We start from the raw sequence: 14,583 nt of genomic DNA, 5'->3' as shown, positions 1-14,583 counted from the left end.
AGTCTTACACTACTAAATTAGGGACAGCTAGCACAGATAGCCCTCGAGTAGCTTTGTGCAAAATTCAAAAAAACAAGTAAAACAAACAAACAAACAAAGCCCTGTCTTCCCAAGCTGAAATTAGTGTGTGTGTGTGTTTTCTTATAGCAAAGCCACATCGAGCCATCTGTCGAGTTCACCGAGGGGAATCGAACCTCTTAATTTAGGGTTGGAAATCCATAGACTTACCGCTGTCCCAGCGAGGAACCTGAAGTTAGTCTTTGCCAGGATAATGTTTAATAGATAATACTACTATGTTGAATTGAATTTGTTTATAAATTAATCATAGTGTCATTTCTCAATTGTAAGGTGATTATGTTCTCCATTATTCTCTACCTTCCTATTGAAACTTCTCATCTCTAGTCCAATTTATAATGTCATCGAGCCAAATCTCTCACTCTACTTGTTTCGATTTTACCCATCAGAATCTTTACCAACATTCCACTGTTCTTTTATGATAAGATTTGAAACATAACTTAATCCACAAAACGTAAATTAATTTAAATACAAAAATTTTATATGAGACACAATTCAGCTTTACTAAACCTACATAAATGTAGTTGCATTTAAACCATAACCAAGCTTTAGAAAATTAAAATTATCACACGATGTCATTTAATAATTATCATTTACAAATCACAAAGCTACTACATCAAAAAAGAAACTAATTACATTGAATGATAAAGGAAACTTAATACTTAACTGGCTTACGTCTTTATTTAGGCCCACCATGGCTAGATGGTTAGGAAGTTCGGCTCGCAATATGAGTATCCTGAGTTCGAATCCACGTCACAGCAAACATGCGTGCCGTTTCAGCCGTAGGGGCGTTATAATATTACAGTCAATCTTTCGTTCCACTATTCGTTGGTAAAGGAGCAACCCAAGAGTTGGCAGTGAATGGTGATGACTAGCTGCCTTCCCTCTAATCTTATACTGTTAGATGAGGTACGGCTAGCGCAGATAGCTTTCGTGTAGCTTTGCAAGAAAATTCAAACCAAACCAATCTTTTGTTTGTTTGGCACAGTTTGCCTTATGCGGGCAGATTCAGATCTCACCACCATGAGGCCTTCCTTCCTTCTTGTTTATTTCATCTTATTTCGTCACAGCCCAATGATTATTTTGCAGTTCTGTGGATCTGAGGTTCCTTTGTATAAATTCCGTTACTGTAAAAAAAATAAAAAATCACGCTCCGCACTTTGGAGTCGTGTGTACGTAATGAGTGTGGCGATCAAAGTCTAGTATTAAGATTGAAATGAGTACCCAAAGAGTTGGCGGTCATTGGTGCTGGCTAGATACTTTCCCTCTACTCTTACAATTTTGCATGTCCTGGTGAAACTAAAGATTTCGATGAAACGCTACGTGATGGGCAAATTTGGATGTGATTTTCGTGATCAGCAGCTAAAAATCTATAAGGAAGACCCAACAGTGTTCAAGAAGCAAAAACTAGGGATAATCTAAGTTGTTTTTATTTTAATTATCTGAATTAATGTTTGTTGCTGGAATTACACCGTTTCTTAAAGCTAAACCTAAACTCACTATTTTAACTTATGTAGCAAGTGAATATGCCTGCTATGCAAGAGCTTGAACTTCGATGTAAAATTAATTTAAACAGATCTCTCATATTATTTTCCTTCATAAGACCTTCAGAATTATTTAAAAGAATTACATCAAATTTATTATATTGGTACAGTGTTCTTTCTTTTACTGCGCAAGATAAAAACTAAACACTAACTTGCTTAATATAGAAGAAAAAATTTATCACGTGAACATCAAATACATATATTTCTTAATAATTACACATTTCACATAATAAATGTTCATACAATAAACACCTCCTTCAAAATTCATTGAGCACCATAGACTTTTAAAACTTTTTACCGGTCGCTAAACTTCACACGTAACTAGTTTTAGTATTAAGTGTATTTCCGTTTACAAGTCTGATAAAATAATTAACACAGCGGATGGTCTTATTGCTGAAGTAATCTGTATTGTTTGAAATCGAGCCCTGTGAAATAACCGCAATAAAAGATAAATTACGGTGTGATTAATGTTAGCCAGTCTCTTTTCCTCATTACCATAATTATATAGCTATTGTTCAAAGATGTCTATATCACAAATGTCTTGTTGTAACAACTTATTTATGCGTTTCCTGATATGTTTTTTGTGTAGGCTGAGATCTTCACTCCAATGCACGTTTTTCATCTTCCGAATATAATTCTATAATCATGTTCTGATTAATTTATGAAAGACAAACTAACAGCTTATTATAGTGTGTTTACCTGTTAGATTTAGGAAAATAATTTCCTGTGTTTGTGCATTTCAATTCTGATTTCAAGTCAGTGCTTTGGATGATAGGTATACGAAGCATGACAGATGCTTGACCTGAACATACTATCACTACTTCAAATCACAACAGGTAAACAGAGTAAGACTATGAATAGTTGTATATAGAAACCAACCTATTTTTCAGGTAACTATATCATTTCTGAATACCCACTGGTATTACACGTGTATAAATTATTTGCATATTAAAATATTCGCATAAAATACATTTTGGTAAAAACGTACACATGATGGGAGTTTTCTCTGATCACAAGGTGATATTAATTATTATTCGTGCTCCCCAGTCTATGTATAGTATAATATTTAGGTTGAATACACTAGTTCTTCTGCATGTAATCTTTTATCTTAATCTTTTTATTTTAATGTTTGTGTTCGTTAGTCTGTTTAAAAGTTATACTTTATTTCATTGTCAAGGGTTCTCGCTCTGTAAATGAGTTATCTTTTACACGTATGATTGTTAGTCCATTTATATCTTATATCTCATTTCAGTGGCCAAAGTCTTCGTACTATGAACAAGTCATCTTTTGTTTCAAAGTTTATGTTCGTTAATCTGTTTATAAAATTATTTTTGTTTTATTCTCCAAGGTCGTCAGACTCTGAAGATAAACTTTTGTTTAAATGTCCATTTTCATTGGTCTAGATCATACGTTATAATTTATTGATGTTTATGCCAAGCTGTGAAAAAGCAATCAATTATTATAAGTGTCCATTGGTCATATAGTTTATATCAGTCTATTCAAGTTCGTTAGATTATAGTATCATGCTTTAGCTTCCTATGTGGTCAATTTGCTTATTTCAAAATATTTGCACAAAGCTAAACATAGTTCTATCCCGCATATAGCCATCCCTAACTTCAAACTGATAAATAAAAGGTAAGGGCTAGTTAACAATGCCCACTGTCAACTTTTGGGTTAATCATTTCCAAACTAATAAGGGACTTGACAATCGTATATTGCGCCTACGGCCCCAAGATGTAAAGCACCTTTTCTTGACAACGGACCAAGAACCAAAAACCTTCACATTCAACGTCTGTGCACAACATACACTTGGCCAGGTGCTGCACATAAAACTTTAGACAACAAAGGTAAAATATATTACATGATTTAAAAAATCAAGAAGCTTCTTATTTAACCGAGCAATTTCATTAATATATACATACAACTATCATGTTACTGAGGTAAGCTCTCAGACTAACTTCACTAATATGTACATTCAATTATCCTGTTACTGTGTAAGTTGCTTACATGAAGATGCTTTATATCGAACTAAATAGTCTAGCATCAAGAGCTAATTAAATTTTACTTAGACTATTAGATACGATTAAAAACAATAAATTTGATTAGGTGCTCACTGATAATGAAATAATTAGTAATGTTTGTCACAAGTGGTTCGTTCCTCTGACTTAATTTGAACAAATTTTTGTAAAGTCAGTCTCAGTTTCAGCTTTTCTTAACTGGAGGGATGAGAAATGAGACTTATATTAAAACCAAATTTCAAACAAATATGAATTACTTTAATGAATGATATTAGTCTGGGGTTAACAACATTCCATGGGATCTACCCCCACACTACTAGTACCGACCCTGTTTAAAGTACGATCGTATTTATGATAAACAAAATCAAAATGTGAGTTAAATAACATTTAATTTTAAGCTACTTTAGAATTAGATTTCCACATCAGAAAGAAAATATTGAAATTATGAAAAAATTCTGTAAAATTTAAGTAACTATTAAACTAAGAAATGTATAGAATAGATATTTCCGTTTTTCAAATATACTAATATGAACGAAATTATTATTATATATATATAATTATTATATATTTAATATGTAAACATTTAAGTACTGAGTTTGGGTACTGAATGCAGTCAAGAGATACTGATTGATCAGGTTATTGATTTAAGTGAACGTTAAGTAGCCCGTGTTTATAGTTGTAATTTCAAATATAGGAACTGGACGATACTTAATAGTCTGTACCTATGGGAATACCAACACCTTCTTCGTAAGTAATTTATTTTCAAACTATTCTATCTGAAAAACTACTTGTGGGTCTAATGCTTATATTATCTTCCATCACCTTTTAGTACTGTACTATATATTATTAGAATCACTTACATATACTTACATCAAAGGTTAATCACATTTTATGAGAATAACCTGTTTATGCTAACATAATGTTGTATTGGCACAGGTACAAACCGTTGCGTCACGAGGACATGTTAATCATCTAAATATATTTAGTCAGCGAAAATTTCCTGATCATTCGATAGTATAGTTTCGTTATAAATGAGCATGCTGAAGTATTATGATATAGTCCTTTCCAGTGAAAGATATTCATAAAGAAAGAACAAAAGAGCTGCAAGCTAGGTTTTTTTTTTATTTTGCGCAAGGGTACTCGAAGGCTATCTGTGCTAGCCGTCCGTAATTTAGCAGTGTAAGACTAGTGGAAAGGAAGCTAGTCATCACCACCCACCGCCAACTCTTGGGCTACTCTTTTACCAATGAATAGTGGGATTGGCCATCACAGTATAACACCCCCACGGCTGAAAGGGCGAACATGTTTGGTGTGACCGGGATTCGAATCCGTGATCCTTAGATTACGAGTCGAGCGCCTTAACCACGTGGACATGCTGGACCCAGAGGCATATGAATGATCCACTTTTATAGTGAGACCGAGGCCCGAGTTCAATATACCACATCCCTTAAGTCACACAACTCAACCTTCTTTCTACATATGCTATTCTAAACAACCCACGCCAGGGTGTACAGGTTTCTACATCACCTTTATGACTATGCAAGCTTCGTAAAAGCCCATAAATAAACGCGTAAATAATAGATTAAGAGTTAAGAACAAAAGTTACAGCATGTATTTTTATGTACGCGAAAGATTGCGAGATTTTGGTCATCATTGATATGATCAGCTACGTGAAAAAAATCCATAGAGGTTTCGAAATAAATCACGTATATATCTAACATACTCTATACTAGTTGTACAAGAAAGAAATATTACGGTATAACAGAATCACGCTTGTACAATAAATATCTAAATGTAATGAATAGGAACATGAATACAGTTCAGCTTTTTTACTGCAGTGGATAATCTACAATTTTAGGACTAGTGTATATCACACATCGACTTCATTCTTTGGACATTTTTATAGTTTATTCGTACAATCTTTCAAGTTAACTTGGTAAAAATTATAATGAGTCCTTTTCACAGAACTGTGAGCAGCTAGTCATTCTTAGAAGGATTTGTTTGTTTGTTTTGAATTTCGCACAAAGCTACTCGAGGGCTATCTGTGCTAGCCGTCCCTAATTTAGCAGTGTAAGACTAGAGGGAAGGCAGCTAGTCATCACCACCCACCGCCAACTCTTGGGCTACTCTTTTACCAACGAATAGTGGGATTGACTGTCACATTATAACGCCCCCACGGCTGGGAGGACGAGTATGTTTGGCGCGAACACGCGACCCTCGGATTACGAGTCGCACGCCTTACGCGCTTGGCCATGCTGGGCCCTCTTAGAAGGAAAATAAATTTGTATTCATTTATTTATGTAATTTCGTTTATAATACCGTAAGCGGAATTTTCAACAAAACACTATACCCTAAAGTGTTATATTTAATGTATATAAGAAATCAATAACAATAGTGCTACCATGTATAGACAACAATCGTTAAATAGAAGTTAGTTTCAACAATAATTAAATATCAGTTAGTTTCAATTTGGGCAAAAACAAAAAGTGTGTTTACTTCTGTTGTTAATAATTTTTTTATTGATACTTGGAGCCGTCAATGTTTGGTGAAACTTTATAGTCACGTAATTGAGGATAAACAAGACATCTGTGAGTTTCACAAATACATCATTTATTCAAGACCATGGTTTCGCCATGGTGGAACAATAGTAGTGAATTAGTGAATACATGATGTATTTGTGAAACGTACAACCTTCTTGTTTTCCGTCAATTATGGAGTTAAGAATAAGTGACTATATGTCATCTACAGATATACATGTGCTGGATGTGTTGAGGATTATGTCAGCTACACTAATAACTTAGAGATAGAAGAGCGGCAGCTAAATCAGAAGCAAAGTTATTTCCACAACACTAGGTGTGTAATTGTTTCTTCTCCAACTATAAGCTTATTCCACTTTCCAGTATTAATGAATTGCATAAACATATACTCTTCAAAACAAGAAACGCAAAAAGGATACTTTTGTTATTTTAAAGAGATATATATGTAATAACGTTACAAGCTCAGATTATGTGATGTCACACGTGTTAAGGCACTGATTGTCAGAAAAGTTGTGCACTTTGAAAACGGAGGAAAACATCGGATTTTTCGCCAAAACGCATGCGTGTCCAATAAATTTGTTTCAGAGATCTGCATGTTCTGCAAGAGCAACATGTGCAAAATCCCTATAAAAGTGACGGGTTCTCGGTTTCCATAGCTCAGTGTTAAGCCACCGACACGCAATACAGTTACGCCAAGACTGACTGAAGCACAACGCAACAACGCCATTGGTCGCTTGGAATCAGGCGAATCTCGATCAGATGTTGCCAGAGCTGTGAATGTCCACCCAAGCACCATCACAAGGCTATGGAATCGACACCAACAACATGGATTAACTCGTGACCGTCCACGATCTGGCAGACCTCGTGTGACCACGCCCGCACAAGATCGCTACATCCGGTTACGTCACCTTCGGGATAGGACCACCATTGCGACGTCTACTGCCTCAACCATACCAGGGCTGCGTAGGATTTCCGATCAGACCGTACGCAACCGTCTACGAGATTCTTAGGCCCCATGTGCAACCCATCATGGTGAACGTCAACGACGTTTTTCAACATGACAACGCCCGTCCTCACACAGTCCAACTCATCACTGTCTTCTTGAGACACAACAACATCAACGTTCTTCCCTGGCCCTTCAGATCACTAGATTTAAACCCCATCGAACATCTTTGGGACGAGTTGGACCGACGTCTGCGACGGCGACAACCTCAACCGCAGACTCTACCTCAGCTTGCAGCAGCTTTGCAGTCTGAGTGGACAGCCATTCCACAGGATGTGATTTTTCATCTCATCGCTTCCATGGGCAGGAGATGCCAAGCAGTTATTGATGCTTACGGGGGGCACACTCGTTATTGACGTTGAGTGACATTAACCTTCACCTAGTGAGCGTGGACTTCGCCTTTGCAGACTTTGGATGTTCAGCAGTGAATGTGCAAAGTTTCACACATGTCATACAGAACTACCCGGAATAAACTTGTTAACAATTTGTCTCATATTTTGCCTTTTGCGTTTCTTTTTTTGAAGAGTATATTTTGTTTTATCTTAAAGGGCATAACAACGTATTTTTATCAGATCTTAAATTTAAAACTCATCATGAATATATATACATTTATATTACATAAATATATTCCCACACATGAAGTTAACCAATTGTCACTTAAATGTTTGTTCTCTCTTTGGTATATGCATCAAACCTTTTTTCGTCGTACAAACCAAATTGTCAAATTTTACAAATGACAACGTATGTTTTGGTTTCCTCTGCTTATTGTAACATAATCATGTGTGTGTTTATTGAAAACTTTACACGTCACTTGTCACTTTAATATCAGATTTATACTCGTGATTCACTGTGAATAAGCTGTACAGTTTACATAGTGAATCTATGTTTATACTCAGACTGATGCATCACAATTCTGAATAATAAATTTGTCATATTTTTTTCACTTTAATCATTGAATAACAATTTAATGTTTAATATATAAAGCCGCATTAGATAAGCCAGTTATCTTGACATTCCCAATATTATGTTCACTTAATGTTTGTCACACGGATTTAAATAAAATATTTACAACTGACGACTGTTTTTTTTTTATTGCATAGGAACAGCAGTGACCAAAGCAAAACTGGCGGAATGGACACTGGTCAAGATACGGAGTCTGAAGTCACAGAGAGAAATGGTCAAAAATCAACAATTGACCATTTTCTTCAGACTTCTGATTCAGACCAAGCAAACAGCCCAGACGAGATGTCTTTTTCCAGCGACATAAAACCAGTAACTTCTCTAGGCTCAGTTCCAGAATTTCTACCCTCACCGACAATTACAAGTTTAGCTCCCACAATGTCATCGACACATCCCTTACCTTCGCCTAACGAGACCATCTTTGCTAGTAATTTCCGAGTGGATAATGTTCCCGACATACAACCTTCATTAACAGGAAGTTTTCTAGGCCCTCATCTTAGTGACTTAGGGTTAGGTCTCACAACTGCTTACTATTCTTTTTAACATTTCTTGGGCTTGGGCCTGAACATTTAAGCTTCATTACCCAAAACAAGATCTTTATTATGCATTCCTATACATTTGTTTGTAAGTATGTATACGCGAGCATACAATTGAGTTTAATATTAAACTTAACCTTAAATGGTTTTCCAGTCGCTAGTTTGTGAAAAATAAATCAATCTAGAATTTAAGAGTTCTGAGTGGAAAGAAAACACTTACAAAATCATTTAGTAATTTCCGAGTGGATAATGTTCCCGACATACAACCTTCATTAACAGGAAGTTTTCTAGGCCCTCATCTTAGTGACTTAGGGCTAGGTCTCACAACTGCTTACTATTCTTTTTAACATTTCTTGGGCTTGGGCCTAAACATTTAAGCTTCATTACCCAAAACAAGATCTTTATTATGCATTCCTTTACATTTGTTTGTAAGTATGTATACGCGAGCATACAACTGAGTTTAATATTAAACTTAACCTTAAATGGTTTTCCAGTCGCTAGTTTGTGAAAAATAAATCAATCTAGAATTTAAGAGTTCTGAGTGGAAAGAAAGCAATTACAAAATCATTGTGCGAGACGAAAAACAACAACAACTAGAATTTAAAATTTCTCAGTGAAAGTGGGGCAATTAGAAAAATCATTGTGAAACAAGTATTGATGTTAGGGATCATTTGATATTTCAAGTTAATCTACACGCGCAGAAAATTAATGCCTTCTTGCTATGACAAATACTTTTTCATTTCCGTGTACTTATAAAAAGTATTTTTAGTAATTCAGGGGTACTTGTCCGTCCCGTTCTTCCTTATGTGAGGAAGCCCTCAGAATCAGCTATCACATTGTTTACGTTTATACTACAATGATTGGTTGATTAAGTGTTGCACTGGTGCTTTCTATGCAAGACGTTTTCATTTAAGTCTTCCTAAGATTTGACTAATAGGTAGCAACACCCAGCAGCTCCACACAAACAAGGATCTATTAGGTCTAACAACAACTTCTAAAACACTTTAAAAGCTCAATCTAGCCTTGTGAGTTGCAGGTGATCCTGTAGGTTTGAAATATGCTCTTGAACAAAATTAAGCTAAGTGTAAACAGAAGATGATCCTTTTGATCACCCACAGTGTTTCCAGTTATGTTGATATTTGAGCTTACCCATGAATACCCGCGACAGTTTAGGGTGCCTTTGTGATTTACAAGCAAAAGCTTAATTTCCAGACTAGAAAGCAATAAAGCACATACCCCAATCCAAAATTCCACACAGAACAAAGTGGTGACTGTTCACGTTTAGCAATAGATGGCAAAGAAGACTATATGAAGCTCACATGCAGTAAGTAAGGTGGTTAAGTGCGATGTCTAGCTGAACAGTGAACGCTTCCACCATTTTGTGCAATAGGAATATAACCAGATCAGTTCTCTAAACGAGAAGTGTAGCTGCGTGATAGTGGTGGGTGATCAAATAACCATTTGTGTATTCTAAAAGGTCAATTTTCTTCTGATTTTCAATAAATATTTGACTTTTATGTAAATAACTTAAATTATTTTCGTTGAGGTAAAGGTCCACAAATTGTACCGAACAGACCACACTCTGCAATGTAAACTACGTCCCTGTAAACTACGTATCTTCAAAGGTGAGATTTTTTGCACTAAAGTGTGAACTTTTTAGGGTAAAATATCTAACTCTTTATCAAAGATTTTTTGCTTGTTAAAATCCTCTGTATTCCATTAACTTGCAAACTGAATTTTAAGTAGTGAAAACAAAACTGATCGCTATATATTTATATATATTATTCAATGTATTGAACATGCATTGTCGATAAAAAACAAACCAATAATTTATGTGCCATTAAAAACAAAAATAAAGAAAATGTTGTGATTTAAAGAATCATTGTTTAAACAATTAACATTTGTATTAATTTCAATTATAGATAATCTTGAATATTTGTATTTTGTTGAGAAATTCTTCAGATTGAATTTCTAAACGTTTACATATTTAACACTTTTTGCTATAGTGTAAAAGTGTCGATGAAATGACAGAACATGTTTATGGTTACCTTAAATTGATAAAGATCATGATCATGATTTAAATACTCTCATATTCGTCAAAAGTCAATATTAAAACATGAAAATACAGGTTCATGAGTTAATTAGATTCTTTAGAAGAAAGATGATGTGTAAGAATGTATGTATAAGTAACCAATCATTATGGGACCCGGCATGACCCCTGGGGTTAAGGCACTCGAGTAGTAATCCGAGGGTTTCCGGTTCGGATCCCTTATCATACCAAAGATGCTCGCCCTTTCAGCCGTGGGGGCGTTATAATGTTACGGTCAATCCCACTATTCGTTGGTAAAATAGTAGCCCAAGAGTTGGCGGTGGGTGGTGATGACTAGCTGCCTTTCCTCTAATCTTACACTACTAAATTAGAGACGGTTAGTGTAGCTTTGCGCGAAATTCAAAGTAAACCAATTATTAATAATGAAAAAAATAAAATTTTGAAAATGTGCTGTAATTATTAGAACAGTTTTTACATATAAACTCATTGGTTATTCAAATAACTATGTTTATGACTACACACTGTTAAAACCATCTCTCGTAATGACACAGTGGGATGTAGTTTTAACATCTCAACTATCTACTGACGATGATTCAGTGATTTCAACCCTTCTGCCCCTTGTTCTTGACAATAAAATATTATTTGATTTCAACCCTACAGATTCTCACTAGTGATAGTATAGCAGCACGTCATTTTAACCTCCTCCTGAATAGGTCCATGAAAATCATATACTAAGTTTCTTTGAATCTCTTATCATATTTGATCTCCAGTGCAAAATAGATGAATAATAATAGATTTGAGCTCTTTGTTGTTGTTTTTTTGTTCTTATAAATTGTATTTTTGGGTGGGTGATAAAATATTAGAGTTATTTGCTCACGTAGTTAACAGTTTACCATCAACACGAACAACAATCAAATCTCGTGTGCGGAGTGAAGAGAAATAAATTTTCTGAGCACCTCCGGTTATCTCTGTTTCTAAGCACTTGGGACAGATATATTTAAATTGAAATACCTGTCAGGTTTTCCTTCCTTCCTACTGCTATCGTATACTAGCCATTTCTGGTATCAGAAGGAAGATCCCGTCGGCATTGGATGTAGTGTGATTAACATATTATAATATTATAATCTGAATCGTGGATTCTTAGAATTCGTCTTGCTGAGAAGGCTTAGCCAACTAGTAAATTTGATCCCACTTGAAAAGAAACTGAAAATTAGTTTGAACTCAATAAAACCCGTGTAGTGAATTTTTGTTATGTTGTATTGTCCATTCTGTCAAAGCCGTCATAGATTAGGACCGCGATTTTATACAACTGCATAGCACGTGCTGATACATCTTGTAGTTCAAATTCATAGAACAAACAAACGAGTTTTCAGAGTATCACATGGGTGAATAGTTAGGGCAACGATACGTTACGATCTCGCTATTGAAGAAATGTTTTATTGTGTTTTTAATGTTTTAACCGACTGTTATGCTTTAAATGAATTGGAGTGATATTATACATTGGTATTATCGTATATTTTTGTTGTAAAATGTCCAAATATATGAATAAGAGTTAATATCGTTTAATGAATTATAATTATCAAAGAATTTTGTGTACTACATTAATGTCTAGCCACTGTCACATACACACACACACACACACACACACAAAAGTTACTTGAACGATTTTTCTCAGTATATACTGCCTCTGGTGGCTCAGAGGTAATATGACGTCTTCAAACATTAAAAGTCGAGTTTCGATACCCGTGTTGGGTGCAACAAAGATAACTTGCTTTGTAATCTTGTGTTTAACAACAAGCAGAATTAACAGGTAGTTTCTTTCTATAAATGCGTGTAAGTGTGTGTGTGTGTGTGTTTATATACATAAAATAAGTAGTTATACACAGTCACCTAGACAATGTTTCGAAAAAAATTTGATTCAAGCGATTACATCCGAAGAAGAAATTATCGACCTTGTAACATCTTGTAAACATAACACTTTAAAAATCCAGTTCTTTACATAATAAATGATTCGTTAGTTTTTATTGTGAATAAAGTATGTTGGTTTTACAAACTGTTGTTAAATTATTAATAATTATTTATAGATCCGCATACATATTTGTTCTTTCCCATTGCAATATAAGTAAAAATTATGTGCTCACTTCAAAACCGACTGCCAGAACTGGTACGTTTTCATGCTAACTTTAATAGACGATAAGGAAAGCTCTCCGTTCAACAACAGAATGCCAAAGTTTCAAGATGGAAGTTTATTAGTTTAGAATTTTTTAAAAATCACTCTAGCCTAGTTCATACTAGCGAAAATCTTTGTAAAATCAGGCTCTCACTTGATCTGTAATTTATGTTTTATTCGCATCTCGGTTTCGTAAGTTTCAAGATTAAATACAGATTGAATAAAAAAAATCTGTTTTTGCCCAACTGAGAGTAGTTTCAAGCTGTCTCACCTCTGATTAGCCCATCTTGTAGGATGGTATTAAACAGCAACCGTTCCTTTTTTCAAATATTTTAATGCAGAAAGTTGTATAAACAAGAAACATTGACACTCCCAAAGATGTGTTGCAGGAAATGTTGCTATTAACGACCATTGTGAGCTGATACTCCTCGAAAACTACAGCATGTGGATGAAAATGTTTCGCTTATCTTATGTATTTTTCATTGCGTTTGATTGGCTAACTGTGTATATATACCTCATTGAGGGCATTGTAAATTACTTACTCTGTATGCGCTATTTTATTTTGTTTTCAGTTCTGGCGTTTCGTATGCTGTTTGGGGAACAAGTGTTTATTCTTTATATAAAATCAAAAATTTCAGTAACATTTAACCACAATTGACATTTTTTCATGTACTCGACACTAACTGAGATTGATTATAGTGTTGTTTCAAGCCAAATGTATAAAAAGTAGAAAATAAAACTTGCTTGATTTATGTCTGTGTTTTCCTTATAGCATAGCCACATCGGGCTATCTGCTGTGTCCACCGAGGGGAATCGAAGCCCTGATTTTAGCGTTGTAAATCCGAAGAATTACCGTTTGGGAGTGCTTAATTTATACGTTTGAGTTTGTTAAATAAAGTGTGATTTAAATCTGTAAGATATTTTTCACCTAATTTCTTTTTACATATCCAAGTAAAATAACAAATACGTGAGAATAACGTAGGATTAATTCTTATCGTTCAAAATGAAGAAACTCTTAGCCAGTAAACTAGTGTTGGTCTCATTTAAAAACTATATGTATAAATATAAGAATGATGTTAGAAAAACACGCAGTTCAAAAAGTTATGAAAACCACATAACCTGAATGTTTTCAAAGTGGACCTTTCTTCATAAAGGAGAATCAGAATATAAGAAAATATAGGATAAAAGAAAACATTTCAAAAATAACAGAAAAACAAGAACGGTGATTAATGATTTCTGTATGCATAAAATCACTTTAGAATAGCTAGAACAAATGCAAACACTAAATTAAAGCTTGTTGTTTATAGAACAATTATTTTATCGTAAAAATGTATTTAGATCGAAACTGTTAGAAAATAAATTACATGATGTTACAGAATCAGTTGTATGTGAAATTTAAAATATCAACTGAAGAATGGTCTAAGGAAAAGCTTTGGAATAGAAATCAACAATGAACCAACAAAGATACACCATCAAGTACAAATACTAATAATAATATAAGATCGCACTAATAGAAATAAATTGGCAATTAACCAAGAGAAGGACACTGTGTTAACTGTTATAAACCAATAGAATATTGGCCTGTTAAAAACAATTAACGAAGGTAACCAATAGAACACCGATTTTTTAAGAACAATAGATAAGTGAACCACTAGTAGACGATTTCTCACTAAAAACAAATCACCCATAG

The 14,583-nt window shown here is 34.4% G+C and overlaps 1 protein-coding gene across 2 annotated transcripts in view; it reads left to right on the top strand.

Annotated features, from left to right (window-relative positions):
- The window catches only part of LOC143251672 (homeobox protein six1a-like), a 37,102-nt gene extending 23,457 nt beyond the window's left edge, over positions 1–13,645 (top strand). Inside the window, exon 2 of one of the 2 annotated variants that reach the window (XM_076502935.1) lies at positions 8,284–13,645. In XM_076502935.1, coding sequence (XP_076359050.1) covers positions 8,284–8,680 — 397 coding nt within the window. In that variant the 3' untranslated portion in view covers positions 8,681–13,645. Of the gene's footprint in view, positions 1–8,277 lie in introns of both variants that reach the window. The other variant, XM_076502927.1, reaches the window with a different exon arrangement.
- The last annotated feature ends 938 nt before the right edge of the window (positions 13,646–14,583 follow it).

The sequence above is a fragment of the Tachypleus tridentatus genome, chromosome 1 (genome assembly GCF_004210375.1).
Source record: "Tachypleus tridentatus isolate NWPU-2018 chromosome 1, ASM421037v1, whole genome shotgun sequence".
In the NCBI taxonomy this organism is placed as follows: Eukaryota; Metazoa; Arthropoda; class Merostomata; order Xiphosura; family Limulidae; genus Tachypleus; species Tachypleus tridentatus.
This window is presented reverse-complemented; position numbering and strand designations above follow the sequence as displayed.